The sequence below is a fragment of the Bubalus kerabau genome, chromosome 3 (assembly GCF_029407905.1).
Source record: "Bubalus kerabau isolate K-KA32 ecotype Philippines breed swamp buffalo chromosome 3, PCC_UOA_SB_1v2, whole genome shotgun sequence".
NCBI classification, from domain to species: Eukaryota; Metazoa; Chordata; class Mammalia; order Artiodactyla; family Bovidae; genus Bubalus; species Bubalus kerabau.
The window spans coordinates 189,808,437-189,835,858 of record NC_073626.1 but is presented as its reverse complement, the minus strand read 5'-3'; the positions used below and the strand labels follow the sequence as shown (position 1 = coordinate 189,835,858).

Sequence of the window (27,422 nt, the reverse complement as noted above, 5' to 3'; positions counted from 1 at the left end):
TTTGAACAATCTGCAACTTTATTCCAGAGCAGAAATAAGTCGTTTCCTAACAATAAATATAAAAAAATAATAAATTAAGGTTCCAAAAAAAAAAAAAAACCCCAACAGAACAAAATCATTAACACTGACAGAGTAGTAAATGGTGTCTGAGCGGGTCTGGGAATGTCCGAAGCAGGCGCTGTCTGACCCGAGCCCCGGCCAGGCCCCCCGCTGTACACACATCCTCTCCACAAGGTACAAAATATATATATATTTTTAAAAATCTCCACACAACCAAGCATCCTGCAGGGGTCCCGGGGGAGCAAGAGTTTGGCCTGTGGGGGCTGAGGACGGGGCTGGGACGAGGCTGGGGGTGGGAGGACCGCGCTGGGTCTTGCCCGCCGAGTGTGGCTCCTCCTCGTCTCGGCATGAGGTCCCTGCTCCTCCTCTGGAAGGCGGGGGTCAGCGAGGCGATGGTCACCGTGGCAGTGGCCTGCGTGGCGATGGTCTGCATGGAGATGGTCAGCAAGGTGATGGTCACTGTGGCGATGGTCACCGTGGCGATGGCCCGCGTGGCGATGGTCCGCATGGAGATGGTCAGCGAGGCGATGGCCCGCGTGTGGGTCTGCGGCCTTGGCGGGGATGCTGGGAACACGACGGAGCCGCCGCATGCGTGGAGGCCTGGTCAGTCCTTTGTCAGCGAAGAGGCGGTCCCGCCCAGGATCCCTGAGCATCTCCTCAGCTCAGGCCAAGGTATCGTCGAAGATCTCCCCGCAGCAGAGGCCTCAGGATGGTGTCAACAAAGAAAAACTGGAAATAAATACAGTCCCTGGAGGCCCAGCGCAGAAGGAAGCCAGTCCGTTTCTTCAAGTATTCTCAGCAGATGGTTCGCGAGGGCTGTCGGGGCTCAGATGGGGACCCCCACCGTGTTCACCTGGTCCTTGAGGCCCAGCAGGCTGTAGGCGATGCGCTTCTGGTGGCCGGGCAGCCGCACCCCAATCCTCTTGATGTCGCTGTGCGGGGCGAGGCAGAGGGGGAGACAGTGAGGGGCTACTCTGGGGAGTGGGGGCAGCCGTGGGAGGGACGGGGGTGGGGAGAGGGGGCGTGGGGGAGGGGGCGACGCGGGCAGACAAGGGTGGGGAGAGGGGTGCAGGTCGATGGCGGGGGGGGTGCGGGGAGAAGGGGGCAGCGTGGGGAGAGGGGGGCGTGGCACCTGGGGGTGGGGAATTCATAAGGAGGGCCCAGGGCCTGCAAGCCTGCGGACATCAACAAGTTCAGAAATGACAGAGCACTGAGTGCAAGAGGCTTTTTTTTTTTAATCAAATTGGCACAAAATCCGTATAGTAGATGCTGTTTTTGATCCCATTTTGCAGATTAAAAAACTGAGGCTCAGCAAGGTGAACGGACTTGCCCAGAGGGGCACAGCTGAGAGGTGGAGGAGCTGAACAAGCCAGCTGTGAAGGAAGGCCGTCCCCCCTAGCTGGGTCTGTCCTAAAGGCCCAGCTAAGTCTCCTCCCCAGGCAGCACGGATGCCATCGGCGGATGCCAGGGACCCTCGGGGGGACTCTGAAGGCTCTCTTCACAGCCACCGCCTTGTTTCACCCCTACTCCCTCCAAAGTCTCATAACAGAGGAAGGACTCAGGAAATCCTTACTGAGGGGCCGTGGGTGCTAGGTGCTAAATCGTTTCAGTCGTGTCTGACTCTTCGCGACCCCATGGACTACAGCCCTCCAGACTCCTCTGTCCCTGGGATTCTCCAGGCAAGAACACTGGAGTGGGTTGCCATGCCCCGCTCCAGGGGCTCTTCCTGACCCAGGGATCAAACCTGCATCTCTTGCATCTCCTGCATAGGCAGGAAGCCCCCTGAGGGGCTATCAGAGGTTAAAGTTCTGTGGGTCTCTAACAGGAGGGGCTTCCGGTGACCAGATCCGGTGACCAGCTTCCCGAGGCAGGGGCTTTCCCTCTAGGAACCCCGATCTCCTCACCTGTAAAATGAGGCAACTGTGCCTAACTGGAGGGTGGGAGATCCTGCAAACTGGTGGCAGAGGGGAAGGCGGCATCGGCACTGGCGGAAAGACGTGCCCAGGGCCCCCCCCCCGCCTCCCACATGACCCTCCATCCCCTCATAAACCACCTACACTCCCAGGAACCCTGGAGCAGACCCTTACTGCTCAGGCTGGGAGTTCCCCCCTCCGCCATCCTCACCCATCAGCCCCAACCCATGAAAACACCCAGGTTTTTATGGGCCCTCTCCTGGCTGTAAAGGGAGCTAATTATATGGTGCAAGCAACTCTGGAGACACGACTTTCCCACAGGCTCTGGGAGCCCCTGGAGAAGTGCTGAGCTCGGGAAGGCGGAGGTGTGGGAGGGCAGCCCCGGGACTGCAGCAGGAAGGCCCGAAGTCAGACACCTGGGAGAACTTCCTCACCCACCGTGGCAGCGCCACTGCTAACCAGCACGGCGGAGGCGCTGGAACAGCATTACTGCTGTCCCCGCAGAGCGGCCGACACCCGTGGCCTCTGGCAGACCATCCAGCTTCGTTCCCGCCCCAACCTTCGATTCTGCCTTGGGAGACCCTTGGGCAGGCACCCCCGGGATCAACTGCCATCACAGGCGTGGGGACGCACACGACTGAGGCCACCATTTTCCTGAGCCCTGGCAATGCCAGCCCCCTCCCCGCCGAGGGAGTTCAGAGGCCACAGCCTCCCCAGTGAGCACCCGCTGGGCACTGGCCACGGGAGCCAGGAGACAGGAGGGCGGAGGGAAAGCAGCCTGACCTTTCATCCTCTCAGCAAAGGTCCCCTCAGCATCAAGCTGTGCTGAGGGCACGTGGAGGCCAGAAGACCCATCAGCCAGTGCCCCCAGGCCCCAGATGCGGTGGGCCACAGCCCCAACACTGCAGAGGCCCTTTGTTGGACTGGGTATTTTTCTGGGGTGCAACTCCTATGACCTCCACTAGCTCCTCGAGAATCATTCAGAAGCACTCACTAGCCTAGCTAGAATCTCAAGTGACTCCGAAATAACACGGTGAATGCTCAAGCTGAGAAAAGACAGCTGCTGCGGGGCAGCCACAGGGGCGTCCCAGGTGGCTTGGTGGTAGAGTCTGCCTGCCAAGCAGAAGGCCTGGACTCAATCCCTGGGTCGGGAAGATGCCCTGGAGAAGGCAATGACAACTGGCTCCAGTATTCTTGCCTGGAGAATCCCATGGACGGAGGAGCCTGGTGGGCTACAGTCCCTGGGATCGCAGAGAGTCGGACACGACTGACTGTGCACGCAGTGGGGCCCCAGGTGACTGAGAAGCCTGCCCCTTGGGATGGGTGACGGATGTGGACTCAGGGCAGGGGTGAGACAGTGGAGCCGAAGTCCACACCCCATCCCAGGAGGGCTGACTTCTGAAAGCAGCGCAGAGCCTCCCACTGGGACCCACAGCATGTGTAGACACAGCCCCCAGGGTTAAAAAGTACTCTGAGGTCCCCCTTTCCCTCGTCTAATTGGAGATAAAGACGGAGGCAGCAGCGTGAGTCACACAGGCCCCGGGCTGGAGCACCAGTGAGGCTGAGAGCAGGCGGGGGGAGCATGCAAGGACTTCGTGCCTTTATCCAGGCCTGCTCAGATCTCAACACACACACCCCCATCAGTCCGAGACAGCCCTGCTCCTGCTCATGGGAAAGAACTGGCCGAGGAGCCCCCAGGGCTATTTCAGGAAGCTTCCAGGAGCTGAGTCTCCTGTAAGCATGTCTCCCTGACCTCAGCTCTGCTCACCCAGCAAAGAGGCTCTACTGTCCTCGGTGGGGCCCCCGGGAGGGCCAAGCGGCCACTCCAGGCTCCCAGGTTACAGGAAGCAGCTGAGAAACCCTGGTACTTGCCCACAGGCTGGGGTGGGAAGCAAGAGAATGGAGGAAAAGGGGAGCATGACATGGATTAAGCCCCTACTGTGTACCAGGTGGATCATCTGCATTGCACCCAAACAGGGAAATGGAAACCAAAGGTCAAAGATGGAACCTAACCTGACAAAAACCACCTGCTAGGAAGTGGCCAGTGTGGGACTCGAACCCAGGTGTGACTGCAGAGCCCAGGGTCTGGACCCTGCAACTGGCTGGCAACATAAGATACCCATCTCACAAGGCCCTAATGTATAGCACAAGGAACTGTATTCAATACCCGCTGTATTCAAAACCACAATGGAAAAGAATATAGAAAAAGAATGTATACACGTACATTACTGAGTCACTTTGCTGTACAGCAGAGATTGGCCCAGCGTTGTACATCAACTAAACTTCTATGTAAAAAAAGAAAGACATCTGTCTCTTTTCTCTACTTTTCCATGCCTCCCTCCGGTCAGCCGTCTCTGCCTGACTCTCATCCAGGCTGTCCCCTGGGACAGGCCAGGGCTTGCTCTGACAGGCCTTGACCAGCAGGTCAGAAGTCCAGCTGAGCAGTTTTTAGAGGCCTTGGAGAATGTTCAGACAGAGGCCCTAGCCCCAGAACTGTGACCCAGAACTGCAGGGGGCCTGAGTCAGCCCTTCCCAGGCAATTCCCAAAACCTCTCAGCCCCAAGGCTCGTTTCCTTCACGACCTTGGACCTGACACAGCTGGGAACTACCACTATTTTTAGAAGCACAAAAGGCCAAGAGGACAGTGTCCTCTCCCTCCCAGGATGGGAAGAGGTGTCTGCGCCAAGGCCGTGTCGGGAAGGGTCCCTGATGCTGCAGCCGGGAGGAGACGAGACCTCCTGCAGGGCAGAAGCCAGGGCGGGGCCGAAGGGGCTGGCACCACTTGCTACGCTGGACCGCAGGGCTGCGAGGCAACCACACAGGGAGCGGTGCCAGGGGAGGGTGGGCAGTGCCCTCCCCTTTTCACGTCAGCCAGGAAAGTGCAAGGGCTCTGCTCAGTCTGCTCGGCGTCCTGGAGAAGAACGGTGCACCTCACTGGCTGTGTGACCTCGGGCCACCTGCATCACCTCAGCCTCAGTTTCCCTACTTGTTAAGTGGCGGGGGGGGGGCGGTAATAATAGCCTCTACTCACGAGTCAAATAGGGAATTCAACCAGGTGATGGCTGCCAAACAGTCTTTCTTTTCTCAGCTACAAACTGTGTGACCTGGAGTAAGCCACGTAACCTCTTAGCCTCCACTTCTGCACTAACGGCCTCCATGGTTTCTGGCCTCTTGAGCCTGACTGCCCCGGGCTGGAGTACCGCTAAGGGCCATGGAACCCTGGGTGGCACTGTTTCTCACCTGCCCCGTGGGGCTGAGTCAAAGTACGCAAGCGCATGGGCCTCCCCTGGTGGTCCCGTGGTCAGGACTTCATGCTCCCAACACAGAGGGAATAGACTCAATCCCCGGTCGGGCAACTGAGATCCCCCAGGGTGCAGCCACAAAACCCAACTTTGATCTGCACAGTGAGGCTACGTGCCCTCCGTAGTAGCTAAGTTATAGCAAAAAGCATTTGTAAAAACAAACCAAGTGCTCAAGCAGAGCTGGCACATGGTCAGCCTTCAGCAGATGTCGCTGTTACGATTACAATTACTATTATTTCTCACCGGAGCCACGGGTAAGTGCCCAGGACTGCTGGCTGCCGGCCTGGTTCTGCCCTTCCTGCAAAGCCACTCTCCCGGAGAGAGGAGAGAGAAAGAGACGAGGGGGAGAGCAGGGCAGCTAGAGAGACGCATCGGCGGGTGGGAGGCCCAGAGGCAGCCTGGGGTCGCGGCGAGGACAGGCGGGGCAGGGCCAGGCACACTCACTCGTTGGTCATCTGCACCACCTTCTCGATGGTGCTGTAGCCGGCCACCAGGAAGTGCTCCGTGTACTGCTGCATCTTGATGGACTCCAGCCACTCGGACACCGTGCGGAAGGGCACGCCCTCTGAGCCGCTGGTGCTGGGCAGCCGGATGGACACCCTGCAACAGCAGACACCAGGCTGCGGGTGAGCCCCCCACCCGCCCCGCCTTGGTTTCCTCGTCTGGGCGATGGGGAAACCAGGTCAAGAGATACTCCAGGAGACAGCGCCCGGGCAGGTCGGGGGCACTCAGCGTCTCCGGCTCCTGCCGCCTCCTGCTTCCACTGCCAGCAGCACCACCAGTTTCCACAAAAGAACCAAATGTAAGAGAGTCAGGTCTTCAGAGCCGCGGTCCCAGCCTGACCACTTGCCAGCACGTAAGACACTTAATTGCCCCGTGTCTGTTTCCTCATCTACAAAAGGGGGATAATTACAGGACCATCTCCTAAGCTGTCTAAATGAGTTAAAACATGCTAAGCGCCGGGCCGGCCCATTTACCACACATGCTGATTGCTTCCGTTAGTATCGCCTGAGCCACCCTGGTCCGGGCTAAGTAACACCCACGTGTCACTTCTGAGCCCTCGCCCCAATCCTTTGCTGCCCGCCACGCTGAAGCGGCTCAGGAGGACGCCTGGGGGGCCGCCCTGGACCGAAAGTACAGAACTCACCGGGGGTCAAAATCAGCCAGGGTCTTGAGGGAGTCGGGGGCACGGATGAGCTTGTCCAGGATGCTGACGATGTCGGCGAACTTGGGGCGGCGGGTGCGTTCCTGCTGCCAGCACTGCATCATGAGCTGGTAGATGGCGGAGGGGCAGTCCATGGGCGTGGGCAGCCGGAAGCCGTCATTGATGGCCTTCATCACCTGGGGGCGGGCGGGCTGGTCAGGGTGCCTTCACAGCCCCCAGACTCCCACACAGTGGTTGGCAGAAGGAAGGGGAGCCCGAAACAGAGGGGATGGGCCTCCTTTCTTGAGCCTGACACACCACCTTCAGTGCTAAGAGGCTGTCTCCAGAGGAGGCTGTCCCCTGGCCGTGCCTCCTCGCAGGGCACCGGGCCGACAGCCATGACATGGGCCCTGTAGCCAGACTCTTGGCAGTTTCTGGGTGCCTACACCCTGCCCCCTTTAGCCTGCACACTCTTCCCCTCTGCGCCTTCACCTGGCTGCTGCCTTACTATGCCTCAGTCTAAGCCGAGATGTCACCTCCTCTGGGAAGCCTTCCAGGCCTCCTGGTTGCACAAGGTGCCAGGTACTTGTACACACAGACACACAAACGCACACATATACACACACGCAGGCACACGCTTCCCCCACCCCACTACTCCTTTCTTTGGTCTTTTGCTGAGTGTCAGCAGGGACTGGGCCTGAGCCTAGCACTCAGCCTAACACACAGTAGGCCCTCAACAGACATTCACTGAACCAATGAAGGGCCGTACATGAAGACCAGCCCCCCAAACTCCTCTCTGCCCAACCCCTGGGGGTCGGGAATGAGTAAAGGGTTAAGCCCAGGTCCAGACCGGGCTGGGCAGGGCGAGGAGGCCTACCTCATGGTTCGACAGCTCCCAGTAGGGCCGCTCCCCATACGTCATCACCTCCCACATGACGATGCCATAGCTCCACACATCGCTGGCCGAGGTGAACTTCCGGTAGGAAATGGCCTCCGGAGCCGTCCAGCGGATTGGGATCTTGCCACCCTGCAGGGACCAGGCCAGTCACGACTGTCCCCTGGGCACCCCTGGGGCAATCCCAGTCAGGGCCACGCTCCCCGGAGACCCAGACCCCAGGTGTGAGAGGGCAAAGGCGGCGCCACCCGAGGCCGCCCGGCACTCACGCTGGTGGTGTAGGTGGCCTCGGGGTCGTCCTCCAGCACACGGGACAGGCCGAAGTCAGACACCTTGCAGACCAGGTTGCTGTTGACGAGGATGTTGCGGGCGGCCAGGTCGCGGTGGACGTAGCTCATGTTGGCCAGGTACTTCATGCCGGCCGCGACGCCCCGCAGCATGCCCACCAGCTGCAGCACGCTGAACTCGCCGTCCTTCTCCTGCGGAGGCACCAGGCCTCAGCCGCCAGCCACCCCCGCGCGCCAGCCAGGCCACGCCCACCGAGACCCAGCCCCCAGCCAGGCCACGCCCACTGTGACCCAGGCCACGCCCACCGGGTACCCCAGACAGGCCACGCCCACCAGGGGCCCCCAGCCTCCAGCCAGGATCCCAGCCGACCTGGGCCCACATCCTCACCCGCAGGAACTTGTCCAGGGCCCCGTTCTCCATGTATTCGGTGATGATCATCAGGGGTTTGTCTGTGGAGGTGCGCACAGGTGTCAGGGCAGGGGCGCGGCTCTCAGCAGAGGCCCTACTGGGGGCCCCAGCGGGCCTCCCTCCCGTCCCGTACGGGTCCCCCACCCCCACTCCGGAGCCAGGACTCACACTTGGAGACGACGCCCTCCAGGCGGATAATGTTGTGGTGGCTGAACTGGCCCATGATGCTGGCCTCGCTGAGAAAGTCCACTCGCTGCTTCTCCGTGTAGCCGGCTTTCAGCGTCTTGATGGCCACAGGTACCTCCTTCTTCCCCGACACCTTCAGGGTGCCCTTGTACACCTCCCCAAACTCTCCTGCAGGCAGGCGAGGTTGGAGAAGCACCGTCAGCCCGGGTATCGGGTGCTTCCAACCCACCCCGGGCCCCTCCGCGGCGCGCAACCTCACCGGCTCCGATCACCTTCTGCCGCGTGACGCATGACGGATGGATCTCTGTGGTGAACTTGAGCACAGCCTGGTTGGGGTCCTCGTAGGTGTGGGGGTCCACATAGGTCTTCAGGGGTTTCAGTTGTTCTGGGAGGCAAAGGAGAGGCGGGGTCACAGACAGCTTGGGGAGGGGAGGGGCCCCTAGAGCAGGAGGAGGAGGAGGAGACGGGCCAGGGACCCCCGGGGAGGCCCGGCTCCATCACAGACAGGGGGCATGAGGACGGCAGGCGGGCAGCAAGGGCCACAGCTCACCTGACTTGGAGAAGTAAACGTCCTCCGAGGACTGGCGTGTCCGCAGGCTCTTCCTCCTGTGAGATCCCGTGGGAGACCAGACACATAGGGAGCTCAGTGACCCCTGTGTCAGAGCCTCCTGACCCTACCCGGGCCCCGAGTGGGGGCCTGGTGTCCTCAGGCAGAGGAAGTGAGCAAGCCGACTCCCTCCTTGGCACCTACACCCCGTCGTGGCCTTTAAGTGGCTGTAATGCAGGCTTCCTTAATTAGAGCGCCCGGAGCTTCCTGCCCGTGTGTCCTGAAGAAGTATCGACACGCCATCCTGATGACCACTCTGCCCGGAGCCCCCGGGGCCCCCCAGGCCTCGTTCGGAGCCCTTCACAAGTCGCTGCCATCCTCACACACACACACACACACAGCTCTCCAGGCCCTGTGCAGAGCCCTTCACAAATCACTGCATCTTCACACACACACACAACAGCCCCCCAGGCCCTGTGCGGAGCCCTTCACAAATCACTGCATCTTCACACACACACACACACACACAACGGCCCCCCAGGCCCTGTGCAGAGCCCTTCACAAGTCGCTGCATCTTCACACACACACCCCGGGAGGCAGGGACTAGATTCCTATCAACCTCATTGTCCCTCAGGAAACCGAGGTTCGCATCCCCGTGTCCCGCCTAAGTCCTTGGGGAGCCCGGCCATGGGTTCCCACGAACCTGCGGTGGATGAAGAAGCCGATTCCTGCCAGCACCAGGAGCAAGACCACGCCGACAGCCACACCGCCGACCACTGCCATGTTGCCAGACCCTCCTGTGGCTGTCGGGGGGAGACCAGAGCATGACAAAGGAGCCCCCACGCTTCAAACCATGGTGATCCCCCGGCTGTGCTTAGAGCCTTAGACACTTGCTGGGTGCCTCTACTACTGAGGGTCCATGAGGTCCTTATCCCCGTTTCACAGACGGCAAGTGAGAGGCCCCCCCAGGGAGCAGGGCAGGCGTGGGGGAGCCTCTCCACACTGCAGGGTTTGCACTGGGCCTGTCACTGCCAGAGCCCACATCCTTCTCTTCTCACAGCACAGCCCTGGTTCCCTCTGCCCTCTGTCCTGCCCCCTTCCCAGGCTTGGGGCTGACCAGGAAGGGGGCACTTCTAAGTCCTTTGATCTACTCCCTCCGCCCAGGATGTCCCGGCAGTGTCCGGACGCTGGTCCGGCCCGCACCCCGGGCCCCGACTCACACAGCGTCTGGAACTCGTGCACCTTGCTGCCCGCGCCCTGGCCCTCCTGCGTCAGCGCCTGCACCTGCACCAGGTAGACGGTGTCTGGGGCCAGGTCGTCCAGCGTCACCGAGAAGCCTTCCGTGCGCCGCACGTTGTAGCTGTTGGAGTCGCCCTGCGGGTGTTCAGCGAGTGGAGAGACAGACCGTGAGGACAGGGGAGGGCTGTCAGCTCAGCCTGCTGGAAAGCGACTCCAGCTTAGCAGGCTTAGTCGCTGTGTTAGCGGGGTCAGTGCCCTTCTTACAGAGGCTGCAACTGAGGCTCAGTGAAGTGAAGTGACTCGCTCTAGGTCACAGCCAGCAAGTGGAGGACCCAGGACTCAAACCCAGGTCTGCCTGATCCCCAGGACCGGGCTCTCCTGCACCCCCACCTCTTCCAGGGATTCCAGAACACTGCGTCTTCTCTCCCATAAATCCCTGCTGGCTGGCCTCGGAGAGGCAACTCTCAGGAATACCCCAGACCCCCATTTCTGCATCTGCAGAGCAGAGCTTCTCCAGACGGCTGCGTCGTGTGGGGAGCATCCCTGTGCCCAGCCCCGGCCCTGCACGCGTTACCTTCTTGCGGTAGGTGACCTCATACTTCCACACGCGGCTCTGCTGCAGCGGAGGAATGATCCAGGAGACGCTCAGCGAGGTGGTGCTGCGGCTCTCCAGCTTCACCTTGGGGGGCTCTGGGCGGGACAATGGTGGCGGGAAGGGGTGTGAGAAGCCACCCAGGGGCAGGGGGGCCCTGAGGGAGCACCCAGACCCAGTTCCATCCACAGCCTGACCTGGGGTTCTCAACTTCCAGCCCCAGAGCACAAAGCCCCAGGCTGGGGCCCCAACACAGGCTGGCACATCAGGGGTGCCCCATGAGTATTTATGAGTGCATAAATACTAAAAGGAAAGCAATAACCTCTCTACGGACCAGCCTACATATAAGGATTTCTTAAATTCTCTCAACAGCCCTTAAATAACCCCATTTTACAGGTGCTTCCTGGTGGCTCAGATGGTAAAGAATCTGCCCGCAATACAGGAGACCAGGGTTCGATCCCTGGGTTGGGAAGATCCCCTGGAAAAAGGAATGGCAACCCACTCCAGTATTCTTGCCTGGAGAATCCCATGGACAGAGGAGCCTGGCGGGCTACAGTCCCTGGGGTCACAGAGTTGGACACGACTGAGCGACTGACACTTTACAGGTGAGGACACTGAGGCTGAGAGAGATTAAGTAACTCGCCCGCAGTCACAGAGCTCAGAAGAGGTTCCAGGGGCCGCGCCTCGGACCACTCTGTGCTGCCTCCCTCTGAGCCCGGCGGAGCTCTGTGTGACCATCCTAGGGAAGTGCCCCCGCCTGGGCGGGTCGCACGGGCACGGCCCCACCCCGGGGCCCTCACCGGTCTGGTTGATGCTGACGCTGGCGGTGCGGAAGCTGCGGGTGCTCACCAGGCCCGAGACGCCGTTGCGGGCCTCCACGGTGAAGGTGTAGTTCATGTGGGGCTCCAGGTCACTGACGGTCACGCTGGTGCGGGTCAGCCCCAGCGGCGGCTCCGAGTAGCGCACGCTGGCCTCGCAGGGCCCGCACTCGCCCGACTCGGGCCAGCACTGCTCACAGGAGACACTGTAGGTGAGGTCCTCGCGGCCCCCGCTGTCCTGGGGGGGCGTCCAGCGCAGCTCCACCTTGGCGCCCATGCCCACGGCCGTGAGGTAGTGCGGGGCGGACGGGGGGCCTGCACGGGGCGGGGCGGGGTGCGGACAGGTCAGCATCAGCCACCCCCCTGAGCCAGCCCGCCCTGACCACCGGGAGACTCACGCGTGCAGGGCAGGGACAGCGGGTCCTGTGGGGCCCGGAAGTAGCCGTCTTCACACTCGCAGGCGGTGGCGCCCTCAGAGGACGGCAGGGTGTGTGCGGGGCACTCCAGACACGGGCTCTCGGACGCCTCGGGCTTGAAGAACCCCGGCGAGCAGGCTGGGGGAGCGGGGACAGAGTCAGCTCAGCCTGCTCCCAGCCCTAGCGACTCTTCCTCTCCCTCGCCCTGGGTCCCCAGGCAAGTCACTGAGCCTCTACGGGCCAGTCTGCTCATCGGCAAGAGTGACGACATATTCTGTGGTAAGCGCCCAGCTCAGGCAGGGGCCCAGGAAGCGCCTGGCCAGCCCACTCGAAAGCTTTGCAAACCCACCCGCAGCGGGCTCTTGCAAGAAGCGCCCCACCCCTGTGCCGGGCATTCAAGGCCCGCATCTCAGCTTCCAGCTCCCCAAGAAGCTGCCTGTCTGCTTTCCCTCCTTGAGTCTGTGCAGGCCAGCCTGGCAGGTCCCACCTGGACTACAAGCTGCCTGGGCAGTGACTGTCTTCTTCCCCATCTGAGTTTGTTGACTGATCACCACCCCCAGCCCGGCCCCCCAGCCTATCAGCCAGGAGCATCAGGGTGCCAGCTCTGTGGGGGCTCCCGCCACCCCAAGGCCGGACTGCCTTCCTGTCCCAGGGCTGGCCCCCAGCATTTTCTCTGGATCTGCTTTCAGGGACCGAGTCACTTCCTCTGCTCACAAGGGCCGCCAGGAAGCAGCTCTTCATTCTCTGGTGGCAGGTACGGTCCCAGCCAGGCCGGGGAGGGCCTCAGAAACCTCATTCCAGAGGCTTCTTCCTCCCGTCGCCCTATCCTGCCCAGGCCCCAGTCCCCTTCCTGGCCCCACAGCAGGAAACTACCCAGACACTGACCAGGGCTGCCCCGGGGCTGGGCAGCTGCTGAAGCGGCCAGAATGGGGTGGGGGCCGCCAGGGTCCTCTTCCCCAAGCCTACAATTACTGTCCCCCACCCTCAGCTTGTTCGGTGGGAAGACATGGAATAAGATACCTCTAGCTTCAGTATCCGGAGAAGGCGATGGCACCCCACTCCAGTACTCTTGCCTGGAAAGTCCCATGGATGGAGGAGCCTGGTAGGCTGCAGTCCATGGGGTCGCTAAGAGTCAGACACGACTGAGCGACTTCACTTTCACTTTTCACTTTCATGCATTGGAGAAGGAAATGGCAACCCACTCCAGTGTTCTTGCCTGGAGAATCCCAGGGACGGGGGAGCCTGGTGGGCTGCCGTCTATGGGGTCGCACAGAGTCAGACACGACTGAAGCACCTTAGCAGCAGCTTCAGTATCATATTCATCAAACATTGATCCTTGACTCTACGTCCAGCCCTGTGCACAGACCCCGTGAAAGTGTGAGTCTTCTCAGTCTTGTCAGACTCTTTGCAACCCCGTGGACTGTGACCCACCAGTCTCCTCTGTCTATGGGATTCTCCGGGTACGAATACTGCAGTGGGTAGCCATTCCCTTCCCCAGGGGACCTTCTAGACCCAGGGATTACCCAGGATAACGCAGGCTTCCTGTATTACAGGCATATTCTTTACCATCTGAGCCACCAGTGAAGCCCTGAGACAAAGCCCCTGACCTCAGGGAGTAGGCGCACAGGACGATGTCCACCAGAAAGGCGTGGGCAAAGTCCTACAGGGGTAGAAACAACCTTGGCCAGAGGCTTGTGGAGTCAAATATGGGATGTTTCAGCCGGGGCTTAGGAGCTGAGTAGGAGTTCAGCAGGGCAGAAATGTTGGGAGGCGGAGTTAGCGGTGAGAAAGAGCAAGACTGACGGGAAGTATGCATGGCTTTGTGGACACAACGCTGGAGAGTAGCCGGGAGTGTGTCTGAGCTGCCTCAGGGGACAAGCTTGAGAAAGGCCCTTAATGTCAGATCAAGGAACTGGGACTTTATCCTAGGGGCAGTGAGAGCCACTGAAGGTTTGATGTAGAGAATAATGGTACGGTCAGATCTATGCTGTTGAAAAAGGCTGGGGACAGTCTCCTTCCTTGTCTAGTTCCCTATGTGAGCAGAGGTGGAGAGTCAGGGGAAAGGAATTAAAGGACGCCCAGTTTCTAAGGTCTTCAGTGGTGACTCCCGTTAATGACTTTGCTCGCCGAGGCCCGAGGGGACTATCCTGGAAGCTTCTCCCCCTTCTCCTGCCTGTCCTACCACGGCAGAATGTCCACACAGGCCCTGAGAGAGCTCGGGCACACACCACAGGGGAGGGGGCTTGTCCAGGACAGCGTAGCCTGGAGCCCGTCACGTGCAGCGACCACTGATTAGGCGGCTGCTCTGTGCAGTTTCTGGACCAAGCACTTGACATTCATTTAGTCGTCACAGTAAGTCTGTTATCATACTAGGCGCTGTTATGCTTCATTCCACTTTGGAGGTGAGGAAACTGCTGCCCAGAGAGGTGAGACACCCTGCTCAAGGTCAACAAGCTCCTAAGACACAAAACCAAAGCCCCGGATGCCAGACCTCAAAGCCCCCTCCTCTCCCCACAAACATGTCAGTTTGGAGCAAAGAGAAATCAAAGTTCTTAAACAACCCCGAAGAGAGAAGAGAGGAGGCCCAACCGCTTCAACAGCCAGAAAATCCCAAGACTGATTGCAGAGCAGCTAGTGGAGGGGGAGTGGGTGACATCTCCTAACACAGGGCGTTTCTGTGTCCTTGGGGAGAAGACAGTGGCATCACACCCAGGCCACTTGGGAGGGGCTGCTCGGGCCCAGCAGCGTGACCTCCTACTTCAAGGCCCAAAGGGCTTTGAAGTCTCCAGTTGCATTTAAGGAATCCCTGTGTATTTTGCATTCTTTCTCATTACTTATCTGTTACAATACAAAAATAGCTCTCTCCTCCCCCAAACCTACAAGTAAAAGTGAGACTTCAGAAAGCTGGGCTCTCAATTCCCCCGAATGCCCTGACTTGTCTGCCAGAGGGGCTTACACCCTGGGTAAGTGCTGGCTGCAGGTGGTCCCGGCCCACGGAGGCGGGGTGCTCAGGGGCCCTCAAGAACATAATCACACCCCCCAGCTCAAGCACACAGGCTGGGGAGGGACCCAAGCCCCCACAAGGCTTTCAGCACCTGTAAACCCCACAGGGCCCCTCGCCCCCCAGTGGCTGCTCCCCAGGCCCCCAGGCCCCCAGCCCCCCAGCGCCGGGCCAAAGGAGGAAGCGGGAGCAGAGGCGGGCTCCGTTCTTTGGTCTCTGAGCCGGGGGTGGCCTGCCTGCTGCCGGCAGGAAAGAGGGAATTTGGAGAGATTTCCGCTGGGCATGTGCCAGAGAATAGCGGAGAGGCAGCCCCAGCAGGGCATGTGCTGGCCTGAAGGGAATGTGCTGCCCCCTCCTCCAGCCACAGAGCTCCACGGGGCCTTCCCTGGGCCCCGGCAGAGTGTGCCCATGCCCATGCTCAGGGGCCCCAGAGTCCACTGCTAGGCCCCCGGGTCTTCCTGATCTTGCAGGGTTGCATTTCCGGGCATTCTGGGCAGACAAGTGGGGAGGACAGGAGTCACACACTGGGTGGTCACACATTCCCAAACATAACTCACACAAAATACCCACTGTCCCTTCACCCATCAGCAAACTCCTATGCATCCTTCAATACCCAGCTTGAGCTCCTCTACACAGCCCTCCCGGACTCGCCAATCTCTGGCCCCCTTCTGACCATCAGGGCATCTCTTACTCAATCTTGTGTTTACCAAACAGAAACTGAGCACTTCCTACGTGTCTGGCATGATGCTAGCTGCTGGGAGACCGTGGCAAGAAAAACAAACACTGCTTCTGCTCCAGGGGAATTCACAGCCCTGGCTTTCGGACTCCTTCTGAAACGATTTTGGGTCTTCTGTGAGACAGGCAGCTGGTGGGGCGCAGGAGTGGAATCCGCTCTCTGTGTCCCCTGGCCTGGCAGAGGGTCTGGCACACAGCAGATGCTCGGCTAACATCTGCCGACTGGACGGATGAATGAATGTGAGTAAAGACAGAACCTGTGTGCCCACCACAAACGGGCTCCAGGGCCACAGAAACAAGCGTCTCAGTGCCCAGGAGAGCTGGGGATGGTGCCTGAGATGCCACCTGCCCAGATCCAGATCCCGGCTCTGATACACCCATGGAGAACTTCCCTGGCCCTGTCGCCTGGCAGGCCCAGGCCTCTCAAAGCAGGGGAACGGGGGCAGGGTGGCTGCACCCAGGGGTGTACCCTGGTTTTTCCAGTTCCCGATGCCCGCCCCTCAGGTGGCAGCGTGGGATGACTCAGGGACATATGCCCTCTGGCGTGACGTGACGCAGATCCAGCGGCAGAGCCCCTCCTCCAGGCCCAGCCCCTCCCCCGGCCAGCGGTGGAGATCCACCTGTGGTCAGTCACCTGCCCCAGCCCAGGCCAGCTGGCCACTCCAGCCCGCAGGCACAGAGCCTGGACTTTGCCCCGCACCTGACAGGCAGCAGTCGGCAACCCTGCAAACGCGGGGCACTGACAGCCTCAGCGGCCCTGTTCCCACACACCCCGGGGACACTCTGGGCACATTCCTCCACCAGGCTGCGATAAGCCAGACTCCGCCTCGCCGGCACCAGCCTTTCATCTGCTGTTCGCTTTCCCTGCCTCCTTCCTTCCGTTCCGGGGCCTGCTCACCTCAGTGCGCCTCAGTGCGGGAGGAAGGGAGGGCCCCCATGAAGGTTTTGCGCTCCGCGTGAGCTGAGGGCTGGGTGGGGGCGGGAAGGGGGGGCTGCCATGGCTCCAACCCCCATTCAGGCCAGAAGAAACCACGAAAGTAAGGCCAGGGGCAGTCCCCTGGAAGGGGACAAACCCACGAGTCACAGATCACAGACCACCACCCGCTCAGCCTGGCGATCAGCCCCTGCCGTGCTCAGGGACACCCTGCCCCTCACCCAGAGCCACTGCCTGCCTATGGGGTGCCTCCCGTTCAGCTCTGGACCCTGGGCGAGGTCTGGGCCACTCAGGTGCCACCCATGCAGAGGTCAGCCCGCCTGCAGATTGCCAGAACAACCCAGGTCCTCAGGAGGAGCCACAGCAGAAAGTCACAGGAGGTAGGCTGAGTGCTAAGGCTCCAACCCACTCATTTTACAGGTGGGGAGAATGAAGCCCAGAAGGGATTCACCAAGGTCACACAGCTTGCGGGTAGAAAGCTACACACCAGGGGCATTTGAAGACAGCGCATTGCCCTCCCCGTGCCAGGCCCCAGCTCCCTCACTCACTTCCTCTCCCGGGGCCTCAGTCTCCTCATCTGTAAACGGGAGTAAGTTGCTCGGGCTCTGGGTTGTTTGTGAAGACAGAGGAAACTTCGCTTGGGAAATGCTCGGCATGGGATGAGGTGTCCATGAACTGGGGGACAGAGACTGGAGCGGGGAGGGGCTGGGCCCCTCGAGGGAGCAGGAGCCCCCAAGGAGGGACCTCCTGACCCCCAAGCCCCCACCCCAGCTGCTGGACTGAGCCTCTTGCCCAAGCTGCTGGCCACCTGCTCACCTGGCCCACAGTCCCCGGGCCGAGGCACCAGCTGCTGTGCCAGGACAGGAAGCCGAGACAAACAGGGAGACAGAGCCGCCCCGAGGGACATGGCGGTCAGCCTGAGCGGCTCCAGCGTCCCCTAGGCAGGGCTGGGGGCGGGGGCGCCGGAGGGAAGCGGGCTCATTCCTGACATAGCTCAGCAGAGTGCGGCTGCGTGCCCACCTGTCCACACAGCACCTGGGAGGTGGCTCCCTTCCACTGTCCATTTAACTCTTTCCTGAGCTTCCTGGGGAGGGGGCCTGGGGAGGAACTGGCAATCACCTGGGCCGGGTGCTGGTGACCTGGGGCTGCCCAGCCCCGCTCCGGGCTTGGCTTGCCACCAGTAAAGCCCCAGTGGGGCCTCTCGGCCCACAGCTCTGCGGAGGGCAGGCAGGGGACAGACCTGACAGATCCCTGTTTCCTCCGTAACGTGCTCAGGAACAGCCCCCACCCTCAGCCCCCTCGCCGCCTGTGCCAGGACCTGCCACCCTGCTGCCCTGAGCGTCCATCCGGGCCGGGCGCTGACTCAGGGATTCCAGAGGAACCGGTCACTTCCCGCCCCGCCTCCTGAGCCATCCTCTGGCCTGGATGCCACTGCATCAGCTAGATCCAGTCCTGGGGTGACTAGTCTCAGCTGTGTGATGCCAGGCAGGTTTCTTCACCTCTCTGAGCCTCAGTTCCCTGTCTGTGAGATGGGACGGGCAGCAGTCCCTGCCTCTCAGAGCGGTGGCACAGACTTGCAGGAGCAGGTAGATGGAACGCCTGCCTGGGGCAGCACCGAGCTCTGTAACTGGGTCTCCCCCACCATCAGGGTCCTGGGGGGCTGGGGAAGGTCTGCAGGCACAGAGTTGCCAGGCTGGGGGTTCCCAACCACACAGAGGGCCCCCAAGCCACATGGAAGAGATTTAGGGAGAGGGACTCCAAGGGGGAAAAACCAGGGCAACAGGTGGCTGGTGGTGCAGAGGGTCCCCCGAACAAAGTCAAAGATTCCGGTCCTGGAAACCAGGCCTCCCTCCTGGGACAGCTCAACTCTTCACAAACAAAGCCTGAGAGGCCTGATGCCCCACTCCCGGGGAAGGAAGCCCGACCCCCCTTCCTGCAGAGACACCCCCCACTTCAACTGTCCACTTATCGCGGCCGGGCCTGAATCACCAGCCTGTGGAAAGTTTTCAGCTGCCCCCCACCCCCCGCCTGCATTCCTGTGTGAGGATGTCATGGGGAGGAGTCTGCTCACCCAGGGCGGCCTCCCCCCAACCCCCGGCGGTCACTGTCTGACCCGGGGGCATGCACCTGAGGTTACCGCAGGCAGGGCCAGCTGAGGAGCAGAGGGCAGTGCGGAGGCCAGAGGGCGGTGGGAGGGCCGGGGCAGAGACCACACCACAGGCAGAGCGGCTCTGAGCAGACTTCTCATTCGGGGCTGTGTTAAGCAAGGTTCTGAGGACTGGCTCTGAGAGGCAAGTGCAGCCCGTGAGAAAGGGCTTCAGAGTCCTCCAGCGCCTGAAACCCCGCAGGACCCACGGTTGCTAGGTAAGAATACAATCTGCTAGAACAGTTGAACTTCTCGTCCTTTGATCAGGAAGCCTGAGGCCAGAGGTGAAGAGACATTCACCAGAGGTCGGTATGTGTAAGTGCAGGCCCCGAACCCCCGATTTCTCAACACCCCGCTTATCTCAGCAAAGAAGCTCCCAGAGCCTGCCAAAGGTCGGCACACATTCCACAAATGCCCTGCCCCACAGCCATTTCCAGAAAAGTCATCACTGAAAGAATCCACGTCACTTTAGCGCGTTCCGCTATCACAGGCCTGGCTGTGCCAAGCCATGGCCTCTGGATGAGAGCTCAGGCCCTGTCCCCAGAGAGTCTGATGATGCCGGCCCCCTCGTCATCAGCAGAAGCCCCAGTGAGCAGATCCGGGTCCATGGCCCAGGGTGGGGCAGGCAGTGAAGCCAGACCGGAGCACCCTCCCAAGCAGGCCTTTTTCAAACAGCTCCTCGGGGGATTGTCACGGGCGGCCAGGGGAGGCAAATCGTGGGTCCACTTCACTCACCTCCAAGAACCAAAGAGGGGCCTGAGCCCCCAGAGAGATTCAGTGACTTGCCCAGGGTCACACAGTGAGTTAACAGAGAAGAAACTGGCTCCTGGGACTTAAGACACTGTACCCACCGTGCCGTTTCATAACAGATACTCAACATAAACTTCTGTGATGAACCAAAAATAACAATCACACTTAAAAACACTTCTGTGTCCGACACTGACCTAAGCATTTCATGAGCATTAAGTCACCTGACTGCCATAACAACCCTATGAGATGGGCGCTGTGTTCCCATCCACCGTGCAGATGAGGAAACCCAGACGCAGAGAGGGTGGAGAACTTGGTGAAAGTCACACCGCTATATGCACAACTGAGACGTGAACTCCAGTATTCCTGTCTGGGGTCTTCCCTGGTGGCTCAAACAGTAAAGAGTCCGCCTACAATGCGAGAGACCTCGGTTCGATTCCTGGGTTGGGAAGATCCCCTGGAGGAGGAAAGGGCAAACCACTCCAGTACCCTTGCCTGGAGAATCCCACAGACCCAGGAGCCTGCTGGGCTACAGTCCACGGGGCCGCAAAGAGTCAGACACAACAGAGCGACTAACACTCTCACCTCCATTCCTGTCTGAGAGTCTTCACTCACATCCTCCACCCTGACCTTTTCTCAATGGATTTGTTCTCATGAACAAGTGAATCCAGCCTAGGAAGCCTCAGACATTTCCACTAACAGAACCACCTCACCAAGGTCCCTGCCTGCAGGAGTGGAGACCAGAGCCCGGGAACACGGCCTCTGCCGCAGCGCCCTCACTCACCCTGGCAGGCGTCCTCCACCTTCTCGTAGCCCGCCTGGCACAGGCACTGGCCGATGGGCACCAGCCACTCGCCATCCACGGCGCAGTGCATGCGGGGCTCCTCGCCCCCAGGGGGCACCACAGCGTGCTCCACGCAGGTGCCCGCGACGGTGGCCAGGGCGGGCGCGTCGGAGCCGGCGATGGTCTCGGGGAAGTGGGCCAGGCCCTTGAGCAGCTCGGGGCACTTCTTGTAGTAGACACGGACGGAAAGCAGTGCCACGCAGGCGCCCACGTCCTGGAAGGCCAGGTAGAAGCCCTTGCGTGTGAGCGGCCCCACGGACCGCTCCTCCACGTTCAGCTTCACGTGGCGCGCCTCGAAGTCACTGCTGCCCGTGATCTCGTCGGGCGCGATGGTGTCGATCTTGGTGAACTGGCGCTTCTGGAAGTTGGTGCCGTAGTCCACGTCCGACTCGGCGTAATAGAGGTTGAAGGTCTCCTTGCAGGAGCTGGCGCCCCCGGGGAAGCTGTTGCAGTCTCGCACGGTGAACTTGAGCTCGATGAAGATGCGCTCGGCCTCCCCGCGGTAGACCCAGTTGGTGCGGAGCCAGTTGTCCTGGTCGCCGGCCACCACGTTGCACACGGAGTACATGTAGATGGGCATGTCATTCATGATGTTCTGCAGGAGGTCCCACTGCGCGGGGCCGAAAGGAGAGTGTGGGCAGGGAGGTGGGGGCCCAGCGGCGTCAGCCAGGAGGCGGGCCGGCGCCAGGCTCTCCGGTTCCCGCCCTCACTCTCGGGTCTCCCTCACACGTTACCAGTGGCTGAACTGGATCTGACCCCTTGGTGTCGTCCCTGACGCCAGTGCCGGGGTGCTAAACCCCTCTATTAGACAGTGAGCAGAGGGCAGAGGCTGGGGGTCCCGTGTGACCTCAGGCAGATGGCTTTAGCTCTCTAAGCCTCACAGTCCCCATCCTGCCATGGGGGCCAGAGCCACTTCACAAACTTGCTGCGAAGATGAAGGGCAGAACGTCTACCGAATGCTGAGCGTGCTGCCTGGCGTGGGTGGCGGGCACACAGCACCCCTGGCATCATCACCATCATCACGCGCTGTGCAGACGCACGCGCGTGGCAGGGGAGGGGCGGGTCAGCAGCAGCAGCTAACTCCGCATCACTGCTCAGATGACTGCTCAGCCTCCCCCAGGAAGGCTTCCCAGCTTGGACCACGGCTGGGGTGAGGGCTTCCCCTGGACTCCCGTGGCCTCCGCCGTCTTAGCGCCCACGCGGTGACAGCTACGTCTTGCTGCCACGGCAGAGCCTGAGCTCCTTGGGCATTTCTGCATCCCCAGGGTCTACCTCAAATACAGTAGGTACTTGGAAAGTATTTGTTGAATGAATGAACATAAGTATGAAAAAAGCAGAATGGGCCAAGGAGACAGGCTTGGGCTGCACTGTGCGACCTTGGCCTCAGATGCCCCTGGGCCTCAGTTTCCTACTCTGTGTCATGACGTGGTTGGATGACAGTCCAGGATCCTAGAAACCTGCTGATGTTAAACTCCAGGCCTACGGAGCTAAGGTGACCAGGGGCCGGCGCCCAGCTCATTCACAGATCTGGCCAGCAATAGAAATGGTCTCGAGTACCCCCTGGAGACAGCTCAGGCTCCAGAACAAATTCAATAAGCGGGAAACCGAGGCCCAGAGCATCAGTATCCTCCCCAAGCCCACACAGTAGTCACATGCAAAGCTGGGGAGAGGACCCTGGGGTCTTGCCCACCCATCCAGGACACAGCAGGGAAGGGCGAGGGGAGGGGAGAGGAGGGGAGGGAAGGGGAGAGGGAGGGGAGGGGAGAGGGAGGGGAGGGGAGGGGAGGGCAGGGGAGGGGTGAACTTGGTGGGAAAGAGACAAAACAAACTCAGCCTCAAGCAGGAAAGGGAAGCAACAGCTGGAGAAGCAAGGAGAGGAGCCTGGCCAGAAGGAACCTGATCTGGCTTCCAGGGCTGTGGGGACCTGAGAACACGTTCCCTGTCTCTAGCTCATCCCTCATCTCCTGAGCCGGGACCTCAAACACAGGGGGAGCCTCGAACTCTTTCCCTGCCAAGAGGGGAATGGAGGGAGCCAGAGGGGGTTCCTCTGGGCGTCAGCCTTCTGGGGCATCTTGGAGTCCTGCTCTGCTGGGCCTCCGGCTGTCTCCCAGCTTTCCCTGCCTCTCAAGGCCCTTCCCTGCCCTCTCACCCCAGCCTGCGTAATTGGTGAGAAACCTGGATTTAAACCCTGGCTGAGCCATCGGCTCTGGGCCAGGCCCTATCCTCCCCGGGGCTCAGCTTCCCCATCCCTAGGCCCCCACCCACCCCAGACAGCTTACCCCTTTGCCATATGGGTGTGTGAGCCAGCCGAGTTCCCCTTTAGCCGCAGCGAAATCCAACAGGATAACTGGAAGAGACGAGGGGAAGCTGGGTCAGCTTGGAGGTATCTTCAGGGCGCAGGCCATGTGGGAAAGGCAGGAGCCCCCGGGAATCCCAAGTGGCCTTAAAGGCTTCCCCAGCCCCCAGAGAGACCCCGCCACTCAGGGTCAGCACGGCCAAGAAGACCCATCTCTCCAGAAGATGGGGGGGACCCAGGGCCCCCGGGGAGGGAGGGGACCTCGTCACAGTCACAGCGCAGGACGGGGGAGGACGAGGCCTCTCCCTCCAGCCACGCCGCCCCAGCTGGGCAAAGAGGGCAGAGCTCAGCCCAGCAGGGGGCAGCGGCCAGGCCTCTCTGCCTGCTTCCTGAAGGGGCCCCCCACAGCAGTTCACACGCACGCAGGTCTTGGGGGCACCCTTATCTGCTCCAGCCACATCCCCCACCCCACACACATGGCACGAAATACCCTCAACCCCACAGAGGCCATACAGATGCAGCACACGTGTGTACATGCGTGTCTCCTGGCCCTCCAAGAGGAGAGAGCTGTTAACAGGTGGGAACGACTCCAGGAAGGGGAGTGGGATTGCTGGGAGGGTGTCTGGAAACTGATCTTCCCACCACAAAAGCCACAGAGCAGGCAGGACAAAGCCCTGAACCCACGGGGCCTCCAGAAGGGACCCACAGACACACATAGCCGGCGAGGCCCGGCCCTGGAGAGCCATTTCCACTGTCTCCGTCCCTGACACCCTGGCCACTGACCTGCCAGAGGCGTCCAGGGACTGAGATGGAAACCTTTAAAGGGAGCGTCCAGGCCCAGAGCAAACAGCTGCCAGGACCTCACTGTCCCCAGAGAGGCATCAGAATTCGCAGGAAGGACATGTTGCCAGGGGCTTCCCCAGATCCAGCCGTGCCCTCAGGCACCTCCCACTGCCCACCCCTGGCTTTGCCAGCCTCATCGACTGCACTCAAGACCCCTGGTGCAGCCTCCTGCTCCATTTCCAAGTAATGTCCAGGCAGCTACCAACAGAAGTGACCCTCACCAGAGGATCCGAGGCCTGGAGAACAAGTAGGTACCCTCTGTAAGGTCCCCAGATTCAGAGGAAAAGCCCCGAGGTGAGGGGTCGGGGAGGCACCTAATGCTGACTTCTTCTGGACTCTGAAACATGAGGAACATGGCCCCAAGAAGCAGCATTCCTCAAGGCCTGGACCTGAATGCCGCTCAGGGTGGAATCCCAGGCAGGTGGAGACGGAGCTGATTTAGACAGATGCGGAGGATGGGGAGGGGAGCCTGGGCAGACTCTGAGAAACCCTTTGCTGAGGGCAGACCACCCCACTCCCCCGGGCCTGGGAGCAGAGCACTGCCAGCTGACCGCTGCTGACCCGGCCAGGCCCTCCAGGAAAAGCCCACAGCGCGGCTAGGGAGAGGAAACCCGACGTGGCACGGCCCGAGGCTGAGGGGACAGGGGAGGGCAGCTGGGGGGTGGGCAGGGGCAGGGATCTGCTCGGACATGCCCAAGGCGCAGGCTTGGGAAGTTCACTAAGCCCACTGGCAAATGGAATGTTCTGGCTGCACAGGAAGGAATCTGGGGGTTCCTGGCTCCACCCTGGGTAAGTAGGAGGACAAAGGTGAGAGGTCCTCAGATCCAGACGCCCCCCTTCCCTAGAGGGGTGGGAAGCTGCAGTCTACACTCCTGGGGGAGAGGGCTCATGGCTCCCAGATGTTGAAGGGTTAACCTGGCACAGAGGGACCCCCACGACCCCTGCCAGAGCTTGCTCCCCTTCCAGCCCGAGACCTGCTTTTAAAAATATCACAGGGCTCACTGGAGAAGAAAAGAAGCCTTCACACAGGAAGGAGCCCCCCCCTCCCTCCCGGGGGAAATTCCCTAGAGCCGATCACCAGGAACTGGCGCCCGGCCCCACCCTGACGGGCGGCTTCTCCCTGAACCGCTTCCAGGGACCCAGCTGGTACCGGCCCCAGGAGCCCCTCCGCGGGCCCTGAAGGCTTCACCAAGGCCTGGGCTAAGCTGGGCTCATCCAGGGGCCCCGGCCCTCACCCCACCCCAAGAAAAACCTTCTCGTCTGAAGTTCCATCACGAATATCAACCCTGTGGGTCCACATCGCTTGAGAGCTCTTTACTCAAAGACATCACCTCCCTGCTCTCCCCATCCCTCCAAAGGAGACAGGCTGGTTCCTAAAGAAGCGGGGAGGCAGGGGACTGGGACTGGGGGGCAGGACGGGGAGAGGAACAAAGAGAAAAGGGGACGGGGACAGAGGGCACACTGGGCCCTGAGAGAGCCAAGACGCCAAGGGCTCCCAGGCCTCGGGAGCGCTCTCCAGCCCACCTCCCAGCTCAGGCCAGCAAGCCCTGCAGGTACTCTCACGTCTCAGGAAAACCCAGCCCAGGACCTGGATGCAGGGGCCCTGGGCTGTGGAGCCCAAGAAGCCAGATGTTCAGAGCTAACCCTCTGGAGACAAAGGGCTCAGGCCCCCCTCAGGTTCCCCGTTTGTAAAAGGACAGACTCAGGAGCTGCCAAGAGTTTAACAGGCTCCATGGGGCCTCCAAAGGTAGCCGGGTCCTGCACTCACGGGGAAGGAGGAGGGAGAGGACAGCAGACTGGGTGAAGGTGGAAGGGGCTTGTGTCTGCACCCCCAACCCATCTCCAGGCAGAGGCTCCACATCCGTGGAATCCCAGCGGGGGCATCTCTCCCCCACCCCCCAACACAGGCACAGCTCCCTGGGGAGGCCCTCACAGGCACTCTGGGAGCCTGAGCAAAAACTTTGCCTGGTCCTTTTCCTCCCCCATGCCACGCAGGTCGGGGTGTTGTGGGCGCTAGTCATCTAGGCTGGGGGGGCTCGACAGCCGCCCAAGGGCAAGGCTGCAGCACCCGGGGCACTAGTCCTGCCTGGTCCCCCTACCCCACCTCCCTGGCCTTCAGGAAAGGCCTGCAGCGAATGCGGCTGTCTCCCCCCTTCCCTCCAACCACAATCCCCCAGAAGGAGGACAAAAAGGTGGGGGGTGGGGGGTACTGAGGGTCACAGAAGAGCTCACCCACTCAGCCTGCAAGCTGGGACCAGGAACCCCGACTGATTAGGGGCGGGGACAAGATGCCGCCCTCACCCTCACCCCCAAAGAGTTCCGGCTCGGGCCTCTTTTACTCCCAACTTGGAACAGCAAAACTGCCAACCCCAGGTCGGGAGGCGGAAAAGGAAGGCAAGGCTGAAGGAAACTTCTCACGGAGCCCGGGTTTCCTCTGCACTTCCCTCTGGTGGAGCCTGCGGAAACCTCCTCTGCCCCCGCGGGCGGGCAGACCTTCTCAGTCGGAAACTGAAGCCGGCCTCGGCTGGGTGGACGGGTGGACAGGAAGCGCCTCGGCCAAGGGCAAGAGCCCCCGTCCGCTCCGCGACCCCAGCCGAGGCGGTAACGCCCCCACTCACCCACGGCCCCGCCCTGGGCGAAGTCCGCGCGGCCCCTCACCCAGCGCGGCGGCAGGGGCGGGTGAGTCAGTCCCCCACCCCCGGGTGCCCGGACTCCGCGGTGGCCCTGGGGTGCCGGCTCCACACCTTGGCAGGCCGCGCCCCCACCTGCTGCATTTCCTGGCTCTGAGTCACCCCTCGCTCAGAACTCTTGACTTTGGAACTTCCTGTCCGCACTCGCGGCCCGGGGACCTGCCCCCCGAATCCTGGAGTGCGGGGCGGGAAGGAGGGCTGTGCGTGGGCAAACTGGCCCGAAACTCCCCGCGAGCTCTCCTCCCCGACTGGAGGCATCACGGGGCGTGGAGAAAACTTCAGGGAGCTGGGGCTTCTGCAAGGGTGTCCCTGCCGGCCACAGAGCCCCTCCCCAAAGTGAGTGGCCTCCAAAGAAACGCCTTCTCCGCAAAATCGGGGCAAGAGGGTTAGCGAATTCAGGTCACCACGAAGTTGAGTCTCCGGAAAGACCCCCGGACACTCCTGCTCCAAGAGACCTCGCGCCCCCGCCGGGACGCGTTCCTGAAGCCTCGTGGCCGGCGCCGAGTCCGTTTCTCTGCGGCCTCTGAGCCCCGCGCGCCCGGGCCCCAGCCTCTTAGTACTAGGAGCGCCTACAGCCCCGAGTGGGCTGGGGCGGGGGCCCCAGACTCTCCAGGCTCGCAGCCCGCGAGCCCTCCGGACCTCAGCACGCCAGGACTGGAGTTTCCGAAGTGGCGCGCGTCCCGGCGCGCCGGGGTCGGGACGGAGCAGGGGCCGGGGTCGGGCCGAGCGCACTTACCTTCCTTGCCCTGCGCCGCGGAGGCCGCGGCCAGCGCGCAGCCCCACAGCAGCGCGAGGCAGGCGGGCGGCGCCCGACGCCCCATGCCGCTCTCCTTGCTCTCTGCCCGGCTCCGCACCCCGCTCCGGACGCACGCCCGCCGGCCCCGGTCCGCCTCCCGCCCGCAGCTTCCTCCCGCCCGCCCGAGAGCTTAATGCGGGCGGAGAGCGGACCGGCCCCTGTCCATTCATGCCCGGTGACGTCACGGGCCACGCCCCCGGTGTCTCCGAAGGGGCCGGGCCGGCGCCCCGTGCGGGCGGGGAGGCTCTCCGGGCCCTCAGGACTCGCTGGCGCCCCCAGGTCCTCGCAGGTTTGAGCGCCTCCAAGAGCCTGTGCAACAGAGGCTAGCCTTGAGGGATCCTGCGCGGAGCCCCGCTCTTACCCTCTGCCCTCTGGGGCCGAGCTCAACACTGGCCCGAAGGCCTCAGCTGAAATGGCCTAAAGACTCAAGAAGTAGTCGCCCACTGAGCAGCTTGACGCCCCCCTTCCTGGTATTTCTGAACTGTGCACCCAATCTTCGGCGGTCAAAGAGAGCTTCTCTGCTCAGGCGCCTCTAAGAATTCAGGAATCTGAGAGCAACCGCGTCTAAGGACACGCGTATCA

The 27,422-nt window shown here is 61.5% G+C and overlaps 1 protein-coding gene across 2 annotated transcripts; it reads right to left on the bottom strand.

The window, feature by feature from the left end:
• On the bottom strand, positions 1–26,952 carry EPHA2 (EPH receptor A2). Of its 2 annotated transcripts, none has more exons than XM_055574361.1 (17): positions 26,781–26,952; positions 22,495–22,562; positions 20,156–20,825; positions 11,791–11,946; positions 11,375–11,707; positions 10,557–10,672; positions 9,964–10,117; positions 9,447–9,546; positions 8,747–8,802; positions 8,456–8,581; positions 8,179–8,364; positions 7,990–8,051; positions 7,584–7,793; positions 7,297–7,446; positions 6,423–6,616; positions 5,720–5,875; positions 1–992 (listed from the first exon to the last, which is right to left on the bottom strand). In XM_055574361.1, exons 1-17 carry the CDS (start codon positions 26,863–26,865, stop codon positions 887–889), a joined length of 2,928 nt encoding a protein of 975 aa, XP_055430336.1. In that variant the 5' UTR covers positions 26,866–26,952; the 3' UTR covers positions 1–886. The 2 variants fall into 2 exon arrangements, with proteins under 2 accessions (XP_055430336.1, XP_055430337.1); XM_055574362.1 differs by lacking the exon at positions 26,781–26,952 and adding an exon at positions 25,773–26,718.
• Positions 26,953–27,422: the final 470 nt, after the last annotated feature.